The sequence below is a fragment of the Aythya marila genome (assembly GCF_965140915.1).
Source record: "Aythya marila genome assembly, chromosome: 4".
In the NCBI taxonomy this organism is placed as follows: Eukaryota; Metazoa; Chordata; class Aves; order Anseriformes; family Anatidae; genus Aythya; species Aythya marila.
Window position 1 is genome coordinate 9003708 of NC_139045.1, and position 13882 is coordinate 9017589.

The 13882-nt window shown below is 41.8% G+C and overlaps 1 protein-coding gene across 2 annotated transcripts in view; it reads left to right on the plus strand.

Annotated features, from left to right (window-relative positions):
* The window catches only part of UNC5C (unc-5 netrin receptor C), a 243023-nt gene that overhangs the window by 201622 nt on the left and 27519 nt on the right, over positions 1-13882 (plus strand). For both annotated transcript variants that reach the window (XM_082759773.1, XM_082759774.1), the window contains exons 6-7: positions 261-428; positions 1696-1860. In XM_082759773.1, the coding sequence (XP_082615899.1) occupies positions 261-428; positions 1696-1860 (333 nt within the window). The remainder of the gene's footprint in view (positions 1-260; positions 429-1695; positions 1861-13882) is intronic.

Genomic DNA, 13882 nt, shown 5'->3' on the forward strand with positions numbered 1-13882 from the left:
CTTAAATAGCTGTCATAGCAGTGCTGGGACGTTCATATGCACCAGTTATTCTATAGAGGGGTGAGTGAAGTTGCCCTGACATCCTGAAATCACCCTCTGGAAAGGAAGGAGAGGGAAATCATCAGTTCCTTCTCTGCCTGTTCAAAGCACAGGTATGTCAGTGTGCACAGATGATGGGTACATCCAAGAACGAGCTGCAGTGCGGGTTATCTCCCAGATGGATTTCATGTGCTGTCACACTCTTGCCTCTTGCTTTTCAGTGAATGGTGGCTGGTCTACCTGGACGGAGTGGTCAGTGTGCAACAGCAGATGCGGGAGAGGCTTTCAGAAGCGCACCAGGACATGCACCAACCCTGCCCCACTCAACGGCGGTGCCTTCTGCGAGGGCCAAAGCGTTCAGAAAATAGCTTGCACCACCCTGTGTCCAGGTTCAGTACGAACAGAACTTAGCCCTAGATATGTATATATATTTTCTAAACTAGTCAGTCCAGGAGAAGACTGCTAGTTAGAAAAGCCTCCTTCTCTTTATTAATAAATCCAACATTTCAGTAAATGAGTATGAAATTATGTTATGTAAATAGATAAAATAGTGAGCACATTACATCAAGCAGCAGGGGATTCGGTCCCACTTTTGCATGCAGCTTGCAATGCTGTCTCAGCCCTGGTAATCTGGGGGATTTGGAGAACATTCAGAGCTTCAGACTGTGGGAGATAAAGGTTGAAAGCTCTGGAAGAGGACTGAAATTTGAGTACAGAAAGTGACTGTGATGTAAATATATTTGCAATGTCTGTTCAGTCCAGCTGTCGCAGCAAGTGGACCATTTGAGAGACATCTGGCTGCAGATGACAAATTTGGGGCATATTTACCTGACTTCAGACACAAAGACATTTATACTAGAAAGAGATCTACGTTCATGCCCTTAAAAAGGGATTTAAATGTAACTGTCTAAAAAATACAAAATTGTTTCAGGGGACACAAGGTAGTTGGTGGCTTTTCCATGACAACATCCTACCATCTGTCCTATCATCCAGTGTCCTCCTGTGTCAGCAGCCCCACTGAAACCAGTGGCATTACTGTTTGAATAAGGTCATCTTCAGCTTTTGAAGTTTGGCTATCCAAATCTGGGTCTGGATGGGTGAAAAGAGATGAAAATTTCCTTGCTGATTCTTATTTGAGGTGACAGACTCCTGGCTCAGGAGTCTCCATCACTGAAATAATTTCATAATTAGTTCTTTGGCTATTTCAATTTTTACTTTTGAAAATCAATTGCAGGATTTAGAAAGGTGCTAAATATATTCCTGATTTTACTCATGTGAAATACATCAGTGCCTTTAGATATTTTTTTTAATATAAAATATTTAACATTAAATATCTTCCTAGCAGAGAAGAACTTCTGGCCAAGTTTAATTTTAACCTCTGTTAAAAATAAATAAATTAAAAAAAATCACAGATTGCCAACTTGATGTTTGTCTTCTCATACGCTTTGTGCGCAGAAAAACTGCTGACATGTTTCTGAAAAGGGAGGGGAAAGAGCAGAAATGGGTCTGGGGCAGAAATATGACTTGTAAAAATAGAAGCTGGCTCCATTCTGGGTCAGGCATTGGTATGATTTAGGGTCTCCAGCACTGCTGGGATGGCTGAAAGCTGTAGTTTGGCTTATCCCCCTAATGTCTCGTATCCTTTCCTTGTCTCAGTGGATGGCAAGTGGACGTCCTGGAGCAAGTGGTCCACATGTGGCACAGAGTGCACCCACTGGCGCCGGAGGGAGTGCACAGCCCCGGCGCCGAAGAATGGGGGGAAGGACTGCGAGGGGCTGGTGCTGCAGTCCAAGAACTGCACGGATGGGCTCTGCATGCAGGGTAAGTGCTGCCATGCCGGCTCTGGGGTCTGGGAAATATGTGGCTGTGGAAAAACCTGCTAGGTGTTTTGTTATTAAATGTCTCCTGCTAGCTGGAGCTGCTGTGTCATCCTGTTATTAGGAGATTAATAGTATTATCAGTGATGTGGCTCAAAACAGACAGCAGCAACCCACTTGTGATGCTGCATAACTGTGCTGCCCAGGTGTTGTTTGTCCTGGGGAGGTACAGAGCTCTGTCACTCACTGTGAGATAAGATCTGGGGAAAAGATGGCACACGAATGGCAGAAAAAGGTACACGTGCACCTGGACCACAAAGGGAAGCAGTCTATGTAACCATTTCAGCTCCTGCATTATAAACTCAAGCCTTTAACAAGAATGGTGCTTACGATCCCTTTCTATTCCCTGCTTTATAGCTGCAGGTCATAAACTGTTCTCTTCTGAACCTCATTTGTCCTTGGCCTATGAAGAGATGCTTAAGTGGAAAAATACAGGAAAGTTCTTTGTGCTGTTCTTCCCCACCTGTCATACACAAACTTGCCAACAGCCCATACTGGCTAGCAATATCTAGAATAAAAGTTGATCCCCTGCAAGAAAATTTTCTTCCCTTCCTCAAAGTCAGATATTCAGTTGTGGCACACAAGATCTTTGAGCCTGTGGAGGAGAATCATTTTCTTGATTCTCTTCCCTTGGAGCCTATACTGTGATTCTGACGTTTGTTTACAAAGAACTAGTCTTTCCTGTCCCATCTTAAAAATGAAGACACTCCTTTCTGCGGGTGCATTGAAACTTCCTTTAGCATTTTGTTAGCAAAATAGCCTGAGTACAACAGTCATCGTGTCTCTCTGCAGTACATCACACTTCCTCCTTCTCTGTTGAGCCTCAGCTCTTCATTGCACAAAGAGTTGTGGTTGTCACCATCCAGTATCTACGTGTCCAGATCATAAAATGCTTTTAGTTTTTTCATGAAACAGGAGTCAGGAATTTTTGTGCTCTCCGACAGGTTACTTGTGACTGAAATAGTCAAAATGTCACCAAAGTGACACCATTAACTACTAAATAGGTTTACCTCTTGAATAAGTGCTGCGTAGGTGCTACTGTCCTGGTGGCAATCTCTCAAGCTAGCCTATGTCACAGCACTTTGCTCTGAGGTTTCCAGATGTACAAAAACCACTTTTCCACTGTGGCTTGCACAAACACTTTCATCATGTTAAAAATTACTAGTCAATGTCAACAGCATAAAAAAAACTATAATTCCTCGATGTTTGTTTTTATGGGGAAGATAGAAAGATTCAGAGCTCCTCTCTTTTTATTTTCTAAAGATAAGAAAAAAAATCCAGCCACATCTTATTATAAAACACCTTTGTGACTTTTATAGTGAGGAAGCTAACGTACCCCCTAGCTCCAGTGGTATGAATAAGTCATTATGCTAAATTAGGAAGAAAAGATACATCCCCTCTACAGAAGAGCTCTTTACTATCAGTTTATATTTAGACAGGTGTATGTCATCTTTGTGTATGTGCATAAAGAGAGCCATTTAAGCAGAAATCTGGTGGAAGAATAGATATAATGGTACAGCAGAATAAAAGCCCTGTAGGGATCTCATTTATCTGTTGATGGTATATTGCATTTTATTTGTGAAAGTGGATGCTGAGTATAAAGCAGAGATCTTCAGTGGGAGAGAGGGTGAGGCTATAGTGAATCTTATTCTGCTTCATATATATGTATATAAAAAATGGTAATGAAAAATATACAGTCACATATTGACCCGCTTGGCTCCAGGGGCTGTGATCATCTTTCAGTGTTGGAATTTAATGGCAGTGTTTTAATGGTGTCTTTATACTCGTGGGGCTTCATACACCTGTAAAACTTACAGTCCTGCTCCCTGATCCATCACTGCTGAGAAGATTGATTTGCTGTACTTTATGGCAGCGTGCCTGCCATTCCCTCTCTTTCTTTCTTACTTTCATTCTCCCTTGCAGTTTATGCAAAGCCATTCTGACCACTTTGCATTTTTGCTGGTGTGGGCCTGGATTCATAGCAGATCTGCCCGCTAAGCTAAGAGTAAACACAGAACTCTTTTAATTCCTAAAACACCACGTATCTTTCCACATTATTTGAGGCTGGCGAGGGCTGTCCTGGAGCTGATATCTCCCCCAGTTTGGGGATCTCTGGATCCACCGCAGACTTCAAAACCTTCATGCTGGTGGGTCCCCTGTGGCACAAGTAGAGCCATGGCCACCAGCCCTCTGTGGCCATAGCCCTCCAGGAGCTGTGCTGGCTGGCTGTTGATCTGCCCCATGGCCAAATCCTGCCCCTAGGTGCCCTGGTGCTTCCTCATCAGTGTCAGAATTTAGTGCCAGCTTGAAGGTTAGCTCTCACGCTGTGGAGATGTAGCTGGGATCAAAGAATTAGTAGATGCCCTCTCTAACCACTAGGCTGTTGCTTTGACAAAAACTCACTTGTAAACATATATCTCTATATAGCTGTATATAAAAGATATCCTGGAAAACATTGGGCTGAATGAGTCTAATTTGCAAGCCCTTTCTTTTCCAGTCCATTATTCACTATGGTAGCATCAGCTGGATAAATCAATAAGCTCTTTCATCAGACTGCCCCTGCTCCAGCAAAGAGCAGCAGTCTGCACCACTATCGATTTCTGTGGGGATAAAAACTGTGGAGCTTTCTCCATCCCTTGTAATTACAGTATTTTACACCCAAAGCTTCAGTTTGTGCTTACCACTAACTGTGGCATTTCTCGTGCAACTCTGCTGTCACATTTATTCAGACTAATGATCTTGCTAGTACACACATACACTCCCTTATTCAGTAGTTAGTATTTTTCTGTTAACATGAAAGGATGAACAGTCATTAAACTAGAGAGCCTGCAGAGAGGCAGAAGGCTGAACTGAAGAAGAAAAGCAGCTCTAGTGAAAATTTAGGGCGGTCATTACTATTTTAAGTTTCCAAATACACAATATTGCCTAGCAGGTCCTGTTATAACAATTTTGTAATTCCCATAATAGCATTAGTACGATCTTCTGGAACAAAATATGCTGTAGGTGTAGGAAGAATTGGCTGGTTACCACCCCCGCTAGTTGCATTATTGCCTCCATAGTTGCATTATTTTCCATTTGAAGTCTGAGAACTGCGGTAAATACTTCGGTGCAATGAGCAACAGTTTTAAAGGCACACACTGCATCTCACAGGGGATCTCTATATGCTGGATTGCTGCAATTAGCCCTCTCCTCATCCTGTTTAATGACTTGTGGGTGTTCTGTGTGGACACCAAGCAAGCACAGCACTGCATGGCTGGCTTGCTTTTCAGCACAAACAGTTCCCTTCTGGGGATCACATTGGCTAAGATCAAACATATTAGCTGCTGTATCAGGCATGTCCATGCTCAGAGCATGTCACCTACATCCTCTCTGCTGAAGATCTGAAGTGACAGCGTTCAAGTCTCTTCTCCCTGTCCTGAATAAATAAATAAGAAAGCCTGTAGACATGAGCATGGTGCCTGTCCGTCCTAGTAAAGCATGTCTTTTCTGAAATCATGCCTCTGATGGATGAGTTGGCACCAGCATGGTCAGTAGATAACCAGTGTCCATTCCTCAGCTCGCTCTCAGCTTTCACAAACCACTATGGCTTTTCATAAAAGGCTGGCTAAGCTGTGCTTTCAATTTTGTTTCAAAACAGCGTTAGCTGTCTTACAGCAGCAAGGTAATACTGAAGAAGCACATGCCACTTGAGGACTATAGAATATATAGTTCCGTAAATAGTGCTGTCGTTCTGTGTAGTAAAAACTGTTCACTTTATACCATCTCGTAATACGAAGTACAAACCCATCATTTAATAGGGCTAAAAGGAAATTTCCACTGGTCAAGTGTAATCAGATCCAATGTAGGCTTTTCCTTTGGATTTAAATAAATTAGCATGAAAAGATTGAGGCTGGCTACTGTCAATTAAAGAATGGAAGAAAAGATTCGAAACATCTTCACCTGTCAGTATGGGCGATCTAAGTATTGGATACACCCCTTGAGAAAAGGCAGCTATAGCATGGCGAAGATGCTATTATCAGACCTATTTTAACATTTCATGTTGAAAAAGGCTGCCTACTAGTCGAGAGTGATACTTCTTTTGGTTGCTTCTGTTACTTCTTTAGTTGCCAAATCCTTTGCAATCTTTATCTGAAAGGCAGGGTAAGGTTCCTCTTACAACAGTAGTGACTTAAGCACGTGAAGAAGATGCAATTTGTCCTGCTGGTGTGCTAAATAGTTAACTACTGCCATTTTCCAGTCTCGTGTTGTTTATACACAGGTTTTAAGTAGAAAGCAAGGTTAACCTGATACTAACATCTCTTTCTTCCTGAAATATATATATTCTGCACATGCCCTGCTTGTTTAATTTAACATGCCAGAACCTTCTGATGGGATAAGCATTCGTTTCCCTTTTTGGCTTGTTTTGAAAGCAGGCATTCAGCGAGGAATTACAGAGCAGAGCAGTTTGATGAGGACCTCTGGTCCTCCAGAGCAGATTAGTGTGCAAAGAGCAGGGGAATGTTTTTCAGGCTCCGGGAGGTAAGCAAAGCTCTCTCAAGGGAGATTGCAACAGAAGCCTGTGTGTGCAGAGGAATGAAATAAAACCTTTTATTAAGAGCATGTGGGTCAAGAGGGAACTTATAATACGTTCAGTCTGTCAGCATAATGATATATCCACCTGGCCCATTGTGCTGAGCCCTTGCAGGGGGAGTTCTGTTCATTCAAATAACGCATCTCGTCTGTTCCTAGAGGAAGTTTTCTACAATATTGTTATTTGATATTAATAAAGAGATGTGCTATTCTATTTTTAACCCAACTACTATGTAATGGTGTAGCAGCCAAGGGAGTTTATGCATACATCTCAGACTTACGACTCGTATTTATTTTTACTGTAGCAACATGAGAAATCCCTAGCTGAGAAGTGTCCACACTCTGGTGGGCCCTCTGCAACTGCCTAGTGAGAGTTCTTGCCTAGAAAAGCTTCTGCTCAAAACAGATAAAAGCTTTGAGAGAAAACAGAAGTGCAGAGCCACAAGCAGAACCCAGGACACCAAAATCTCTGTTTCTTACCCCAGTCACTTCAGAAAGAGTCCCCTCCCCATTAATTTTAATGTAAGGCAAGTGCTCTAAGATTTCTAGTCTGTTTTGAAAAATCTCGACTAATTCAAGAATATCATAGCCAGGCAGAAAAGAGAAAAACCCAAACCTCATCCAGCCATACTTTTATCCTTATTTCCCTATTGTTTGTTTTTTTCTTTCTTTTATTCTTCCCGTACTCCTTCTTGAAAGAAAAGCACAAGCTTACAATAAAATTTACCTGATACATTAACTTCATCATGGAAAAAAAATACAGTCAGTGACTGTAATCAGTGTTTATATTTTCCTCACTGTGTACAAAGATGGGTAGATGTGATGATTTTTGTATTCCTGGCAGGGTGTCAGGTGTGAGGTTACACAAGCAGCCCAAAGCTCATCAGGGAGTCAGTGACAGGATCAGGAGTAAAACTCAGAGCTCTCTGTTTCTAAATCTGTATGCAACTTAAAGGACTAACAAAAACATTGGCAGCATACTTAAATGAAACCTCATGTTAGGGAAAGAAGTTTCTATAGTTTGGGAAATAAGCCAGAAAGCCAGAGAATACAAGTTACCTTACCTGTGAGCTTACAGACCTACCAAGGATTTTGGTACATCATTGAACATCCATTTGGATAATTCCACAAGCCTTTTTTTCCATCAGGCATAACAGTTTTGGTCCCCCTCTTCAAGATGCCTTCCATCTGTCCCTTCCTTCACCACGCTGTTTGCCATGCACCCCCTCTTCAGTGCCACTCCATGTCCTTCTTTCAGCTCTCCCTGTAACTCATTTGCTCTTGGCCAGCTACTATTGCAAAACAAAGCAAACCCCAGGAAGTCTATTCAGCCACTGCAAATGTGGAATTTGCAAATACACAATCTAGCAAATAGCAATGCTAGACAAGTGTTTACTTTTGCTGTCAAACATCCATAACAAACCCAATGTTAAGGTTCCATGGTTCTAAGATATTAAAGACTGACATAAGATTTAGTCAAAAGGTCAAAGTCCTTAACTGTAAAAGATTGCATAACGTCAAAATTGCCTGTTCTAATCCACATCAAATTTTAGCAACAAGTTATCTTACTCTTCCATCTTCCCGCACCCCCGTATACATGGCATACATGTTTAAAATAAGGCAAGACCTTTCTAACAATATTAGCAAAATGTCAGGAATCTAATTTGCAATGAAAACATAGTTTCAATCTTAATTATAGAATATCATGCACTTCTGTTCAAGGACAGAAACAGGAGAGACTCCCCATTTAACCTACACACTCAGGAAAGATCTGAGATTATACGCGAGTAAATAATCAGTCACAAAACCTCAAGCTCCTTGTTTATTAGCCCACCCTGAACATGCCAATAATTAGTCCTTTAGAAAGAAAATAAATTACTGTGCATTATCTCCAGGATGCCTGATATCATATCTGACCTTCAGCATCATTAACTGCAGACATGAAGGTCTTTCTTTAGAATAGCAAATATAGGAAGAAGCTGTGCACATTCTGTCTGAGGGTTTTTTGCAACTCTGGGGACTTTGTTGTGTGGGGGTTGTGTTTTTTTCTTTTCCTTTTTAACCACCATAAATAAGATATTAGATATGACATTTTCTTGGATATGTGCTGGAGCTTCTGGGAAATAGCAGGGGAGAGAAACAATTAACAGCTATTACAATCCAAAGATTATTGTTAATATTTCTTCCGTAATAAATCAGTATTAGCAACATGTTAAGTGGACATGAAGGCTTAGTCCTAAGCAGTAAAAATGTGAGGTTTACTCTAAGTTTATTTTTGTACTCTTAACTGCACCTTTGTAGAAAAGGAACTGCTGGCAGTTTATGCAGTTGTAGTCTATGGACAGTGGGACCTGCAAGGAGCAATTCAAAACTCCTTCATGTCGAATAAAGTCTCCTAAATTCCTTCTCCTAACTTCTTGGCCATCAGAGGGACTATATGGAGACCTACACAGTTGCAGTGCAACTGAGTTAACATCATCTCTTTTGAAAGCTTTGAGCATTTGTATGCCGTATTTATCATCTAGAATTTGCTCTACAAGTAGTGGAGAAACTCAGCGGCTTGGAATTGCTTGCTGGAGCCAGGGGGAAAGAGAAAGGATAGTGATTTAGCACTGAAAGACCCCATAATGAGAATTAAGAACAGAAGCAATCAAATAAATGTTGTTTGGGACTGGTATGTGAAAAATGACCTGCTTGCTGGCTTTGAGTTATTAAATATTGGAACTCATCTGACATATGTATATCCGTACGTACATGGTACAACCCAGCAAAGGGCTGTTCCACTGAACTCATGTCACAACGTGTGCACCACATGCCTACTTTAAATCATCTAAGAACTACTCCTGTCCAATTTTAGGCCTCTACATTTGAGGAATTAGTTTCTGTTCATCTGTCACAGCTCTGTGGTGCGGAGCCTGTTGCCACCAAAGCTTATTACAACCTCGCTGTTGCTACACTGGATAAACCCACCAAAAAAGAGAAAGAAAGTCAGCAGTTGAATTGAGTGCCCTCTTCTTTTCTCATATGCAATTTAAGGGCTTTGACTTTGGAACCAAAAGGGGAAAAAGTGCTGTTACTGTATATTAAGCTCTACCTGACGAGTTCATTGCAACAGGATGGTGTGGAGACACATCATGTGGCTAGGCTTTCAAAAGGGCCACGTAATTATGTGACCTCAGCTCCTTTTGAAGCTGTGTAGAGGATAAAGTAAAGAGCATTTATAGATTAAAAGCAAGTGGTGCCAGATTAAAATATTATGCATTAAAGAAACAAGCAGTTATGGTGTGCTTTATGCAATCTTCACTTTATTAAATGAAAGTGCACATCTCAGACTCTCACTGACCTTGATACAGCCTCAAAATATGTATCATTAGCTGTAACCTCAGCAGCTAATGGCATAAAGCAATTTCTTTGTAGGATAATTGTAAATATTTTTGTAAATATGACCAAAACTGAATAAGCCTTAGTATCAATGTGCCTGGAAAGATCACCTTCAGCTACTCCACTGTCTAACATACTTACCTGCAGGGGAGAGAGAAAACAGTGACAGAAGCAGCTGGAGAAAATACATGGGAAAAATGGAAAATGCATTATTTTTTATTTTTTTTATAATATGATCGACATGTATTTTCTCTAAAACAGATAGCCATTAACACAAATTCAGCATAACAGTAAAGCTAGCAACATCTAAGGACCAAAAAGGAGAGCCAGTTACAAAGTTCCCTCTGAAAGGAGCCATGATGTGTTGCTTTACACCACAGGAAGGCAAATTGTCTTTAAAATAAGCCAGTTCCCAGGCCAAGGAGTTTCCAGGTAAAATCAAACACAGGATTTTGGGATGCCCGTGGTCATGGTGCTGAGTTCCCAGTTTAAGTATCATGCATATATGCCCATTAATATTTTGCGAGATATATACTTCTCCAGGTTGGGGAGGGAAAGCATTTAGAAAAGTTGTTCTAGTGACTATTTGGTGACACTCTGTTTCAACTTTGGCCTCAAAGGAGGCAACACAATAATCTCTGCCCAATTATCTTTCACATGTCGGAGGTTCTCCATTCCCAAGTGCTTCATTCCTACCCCCTCCCTTGGCAGAAGGGTTATCTACTTCTCCCAGCGCAAATTGCAGTAGATGAATTCTTGCTGTAGAAAGGGATGTTCTGCTTGTCAAAGCTAACCACCTAAGCCAGATGATCTCACACATTCAGATAGCCTGAAGGCCATTTAGTCCCTGCGATGTGCCATTGAGTCTCCTGTGGTTATTGGCACAAATGGGTTTCCAAAAGGTCAGAGCAAGACATCTGGGACCAGAATGCTCAGGCTGAACTTCCAACGCTTAGGGGTCATCTGTGCCCACAAACAGCACTGAACTAATTAAATGAGCTTCAAAAAATATTTAGTTAATTGGATGCAATTCCCCAAATCAGTGCAAGTGTGACTGATGCTGAAATTGAGTTAAACCAAATTGATAAAAAGCCTGCTGAAGTCCTTTCTATGTATCAAAGTTGAACTGGCTTATCTTTCCAGTACACTCTGACCTCTGACACATTCACCCTTCGCCAATTTTCTCAGTGTGTTACATCAATATAAAGGTGCTAAAATTGCTGTAGATGTTCTTTTTAGAAAGAGAATAGCCAGTGCCAACATAATACATCTCTGTAATAATATATCTGGATTTGTACAAAGCATTTGTGCCAGTGTAATTACTTGAGTTAAAAAAGCCCACCTTTAACACTTAATAGAAGCACTTCCACAGGGACAAAAAATGTATTTACAAGCTTAAAGTGGAATATAAAGTAGAACTCATGGAGAAACATCAACTTAATTAAAGGCTTTTTCATGAATGTATTTAATGTGCAATTACAGGGGTGCAATTTCTGTGCATAGTCCAAGCCTCCCACTGATTCTCCAGGTATGACATAAGGTCAGGTACTTGTAAAATGAGGGAAATAAATACCCACTTTTGGTAAGCCCCTGAGATCCTCAAACAGAAGGGACTATGCAAGTGTAAAGTATGATTATTACTATTTCACTCGTCCAGCACTAAGTTACACAACAAAACATCAAAAGCCCCTTTGAAAATGTACATTTCCCAACAAGCTGTAGGAAGAAGCTTAAATTACTTTTCTCAAAGCAAGTAGCTCACTGTGAAGCCAGCTGCTCTGCATGTGAGTCAGCAGCCTCAGCAGCCTTCCTAGAGTCAAATCCAACAGCACCTTTCTAAACTCACCCTTGTTAAAAAATTTCATGATCCTGGTAGAAGTCCCTCAGGCATTTGCCAAGCAGAGCTGTTGATACAGGGAGGAAAAAATAAATAAATAAATAAAAAGAGGAAAAAATGTGTTGTTTTTTTTTTTTTCTCTCTTTGAAGAGAGGAGGGGAGCCATTCTTCATTATTTCAGGTACTAATCCCAGCAGGTTTGCATCGTTATCTGACGAAAATGTCCTTTCTCATTGTTTGAAGGCATAGTCAGAGGGACCAGCATGAAAGCCAACTTTGTAAGGCAATGCCTGTGCTCTGGCGCCAGGAGCATGGCCATAGCCCAAACCCCTGCACAGCCACTGCAGCTATGCATGGCCACAAGCCTTCCACTTGCCGCTGCTGCTGTGATGCCTGCTTCCCTTTGGAACAGCTCTTTCATGACAATGGAGCACGTAAAAATAGTTTTACTCTGAAAGCTCCTGCCCAAATGGCAGAGGGTGTCTGTAGTTGCCTTGTTTGAGTCATCTCCAACAAATGTGTTTAATTTGCAAGTACAACTGGAGGTGGCATTTGGCATGCTGTTCAGCAATTCATCCAGCTTGGATGTCAACCCGAGGTAAGGTCTCCTCTTGCTTCAGCCAGGGGAGCCTGTCCATGCACTGTGAGCAAGTGGGGTCGTGTGGCCTCCACCGCCCATCTTGTGTACTGCCATCACCTCAACAAGGACTTTTTACAGCTGGCACTGCCCGGTCTCCAGCACGTTTGGTCACCTATTTATCTACAGCCAGCATGGTCAGCAGTGACTCTTGGCCCTTGACAAAAAATTGACACATCCATGGCTCAAATGCTCAGCATGGCATCTCGTGCCCATAACCCTATAACCTCATCCATGCCATCCTTCTATGTAGAACAGGTGTTTTTCAGGCTGAAAATGTGTCCTTGCAAACACCTGTGCAAGCCAGCCTGTTTGCACCGAAAGAGGTGGTGGAAATTGGGTGCTCAGTTCAGTTAGCAGCACACATGGGAGAACAGGAATGTCAGTTTGTGAGGCTAATGGAAGCAGAAAGCAATATCCTGGCCTTTTCCTCCCTTTCTTAACAGATGTGCTTTGAATACCTACACAAGGCATTTCTGTTGAAGGAATTGGTATCACTCTTATGCAGCTGCAAGACTGGTCTCTGTGAGAATCAGTGTGAAAATCTATGCAGAATTGTAAGATACAAGTATTTGTGACAACAGGATCTATGAAGAGTTTGCAAATTCTTTTAGAGTACTTTGAGACGACACTTGCTCACTTTGCTGAGAAGACCTGAACTTGGACTTCCTTTGTCCCAGGAACAGACAACACTTTTGGTAATGCTGGAGCTAATCCAGGCAGTGCTGCTCTTTGTGCCCTCTGAGTGGCAGCTATCAGATTGCTCTGCATGAAGCAGGAATGATGCACAACCTCAACTGCAAAATTTACCAGCTGAACAGCAGCAGCAGGACAGGGGAATAGCCTTTCCAGCTCTGCATGGCTGAGCTCAAGCTCTGCAGGTGATGCAGAGCCAGGAGACGTGTGCTGCCCTATGCCTTCTCCCCCTAAAATATGCAATGGGGCACAGGAACCACAGGGATTTCTTGGTGAATTCAGGTATGAAAACATTTGAAGTTTCAGCCAGCCTAAATTCAGACTTGTCCTTGTGCCTTGTATTTCCTGCTGGCTGCCTCCTGGTCCCCAGAGGCATCTTGACATAGGAAATATTGTCCATAAGGTTATAACTGGAATTTAGGTTGACTAAATATGGGCCTCCGCATTCACCTGGGGTGTAAGCAGGGAGTAACCAGTGTGCTGTAAATTCACACCCAGACTTGCTGAGCATTCACTCAAGCCCTCAGAAGTTGCTTGCCTGACTTTTTATGGGCAATGCCCTGAGCGCACTGGTAGAAGTGGGAAGCAGTTATTACAAAAGATTGAGAGAGCATGCTGAGAGTACACATAGGTGAGCTTGCTTCAACGAACCAAATAAATGAGTGTGAGACCATAATATTTCTAAAAGCAATTGTAAGGCTGGAATCATTGCTGTGAAATAAAGTTTTAAATAGATATTACAGGCAGTATAGTCTGTCCCATAATGCCTCAGAAAAAAACATCACCGTCCAAAAGCTGCTCTTCTTGCTCTGATATTTCAGTCGAGGTAGCATTTATGTGATGTCT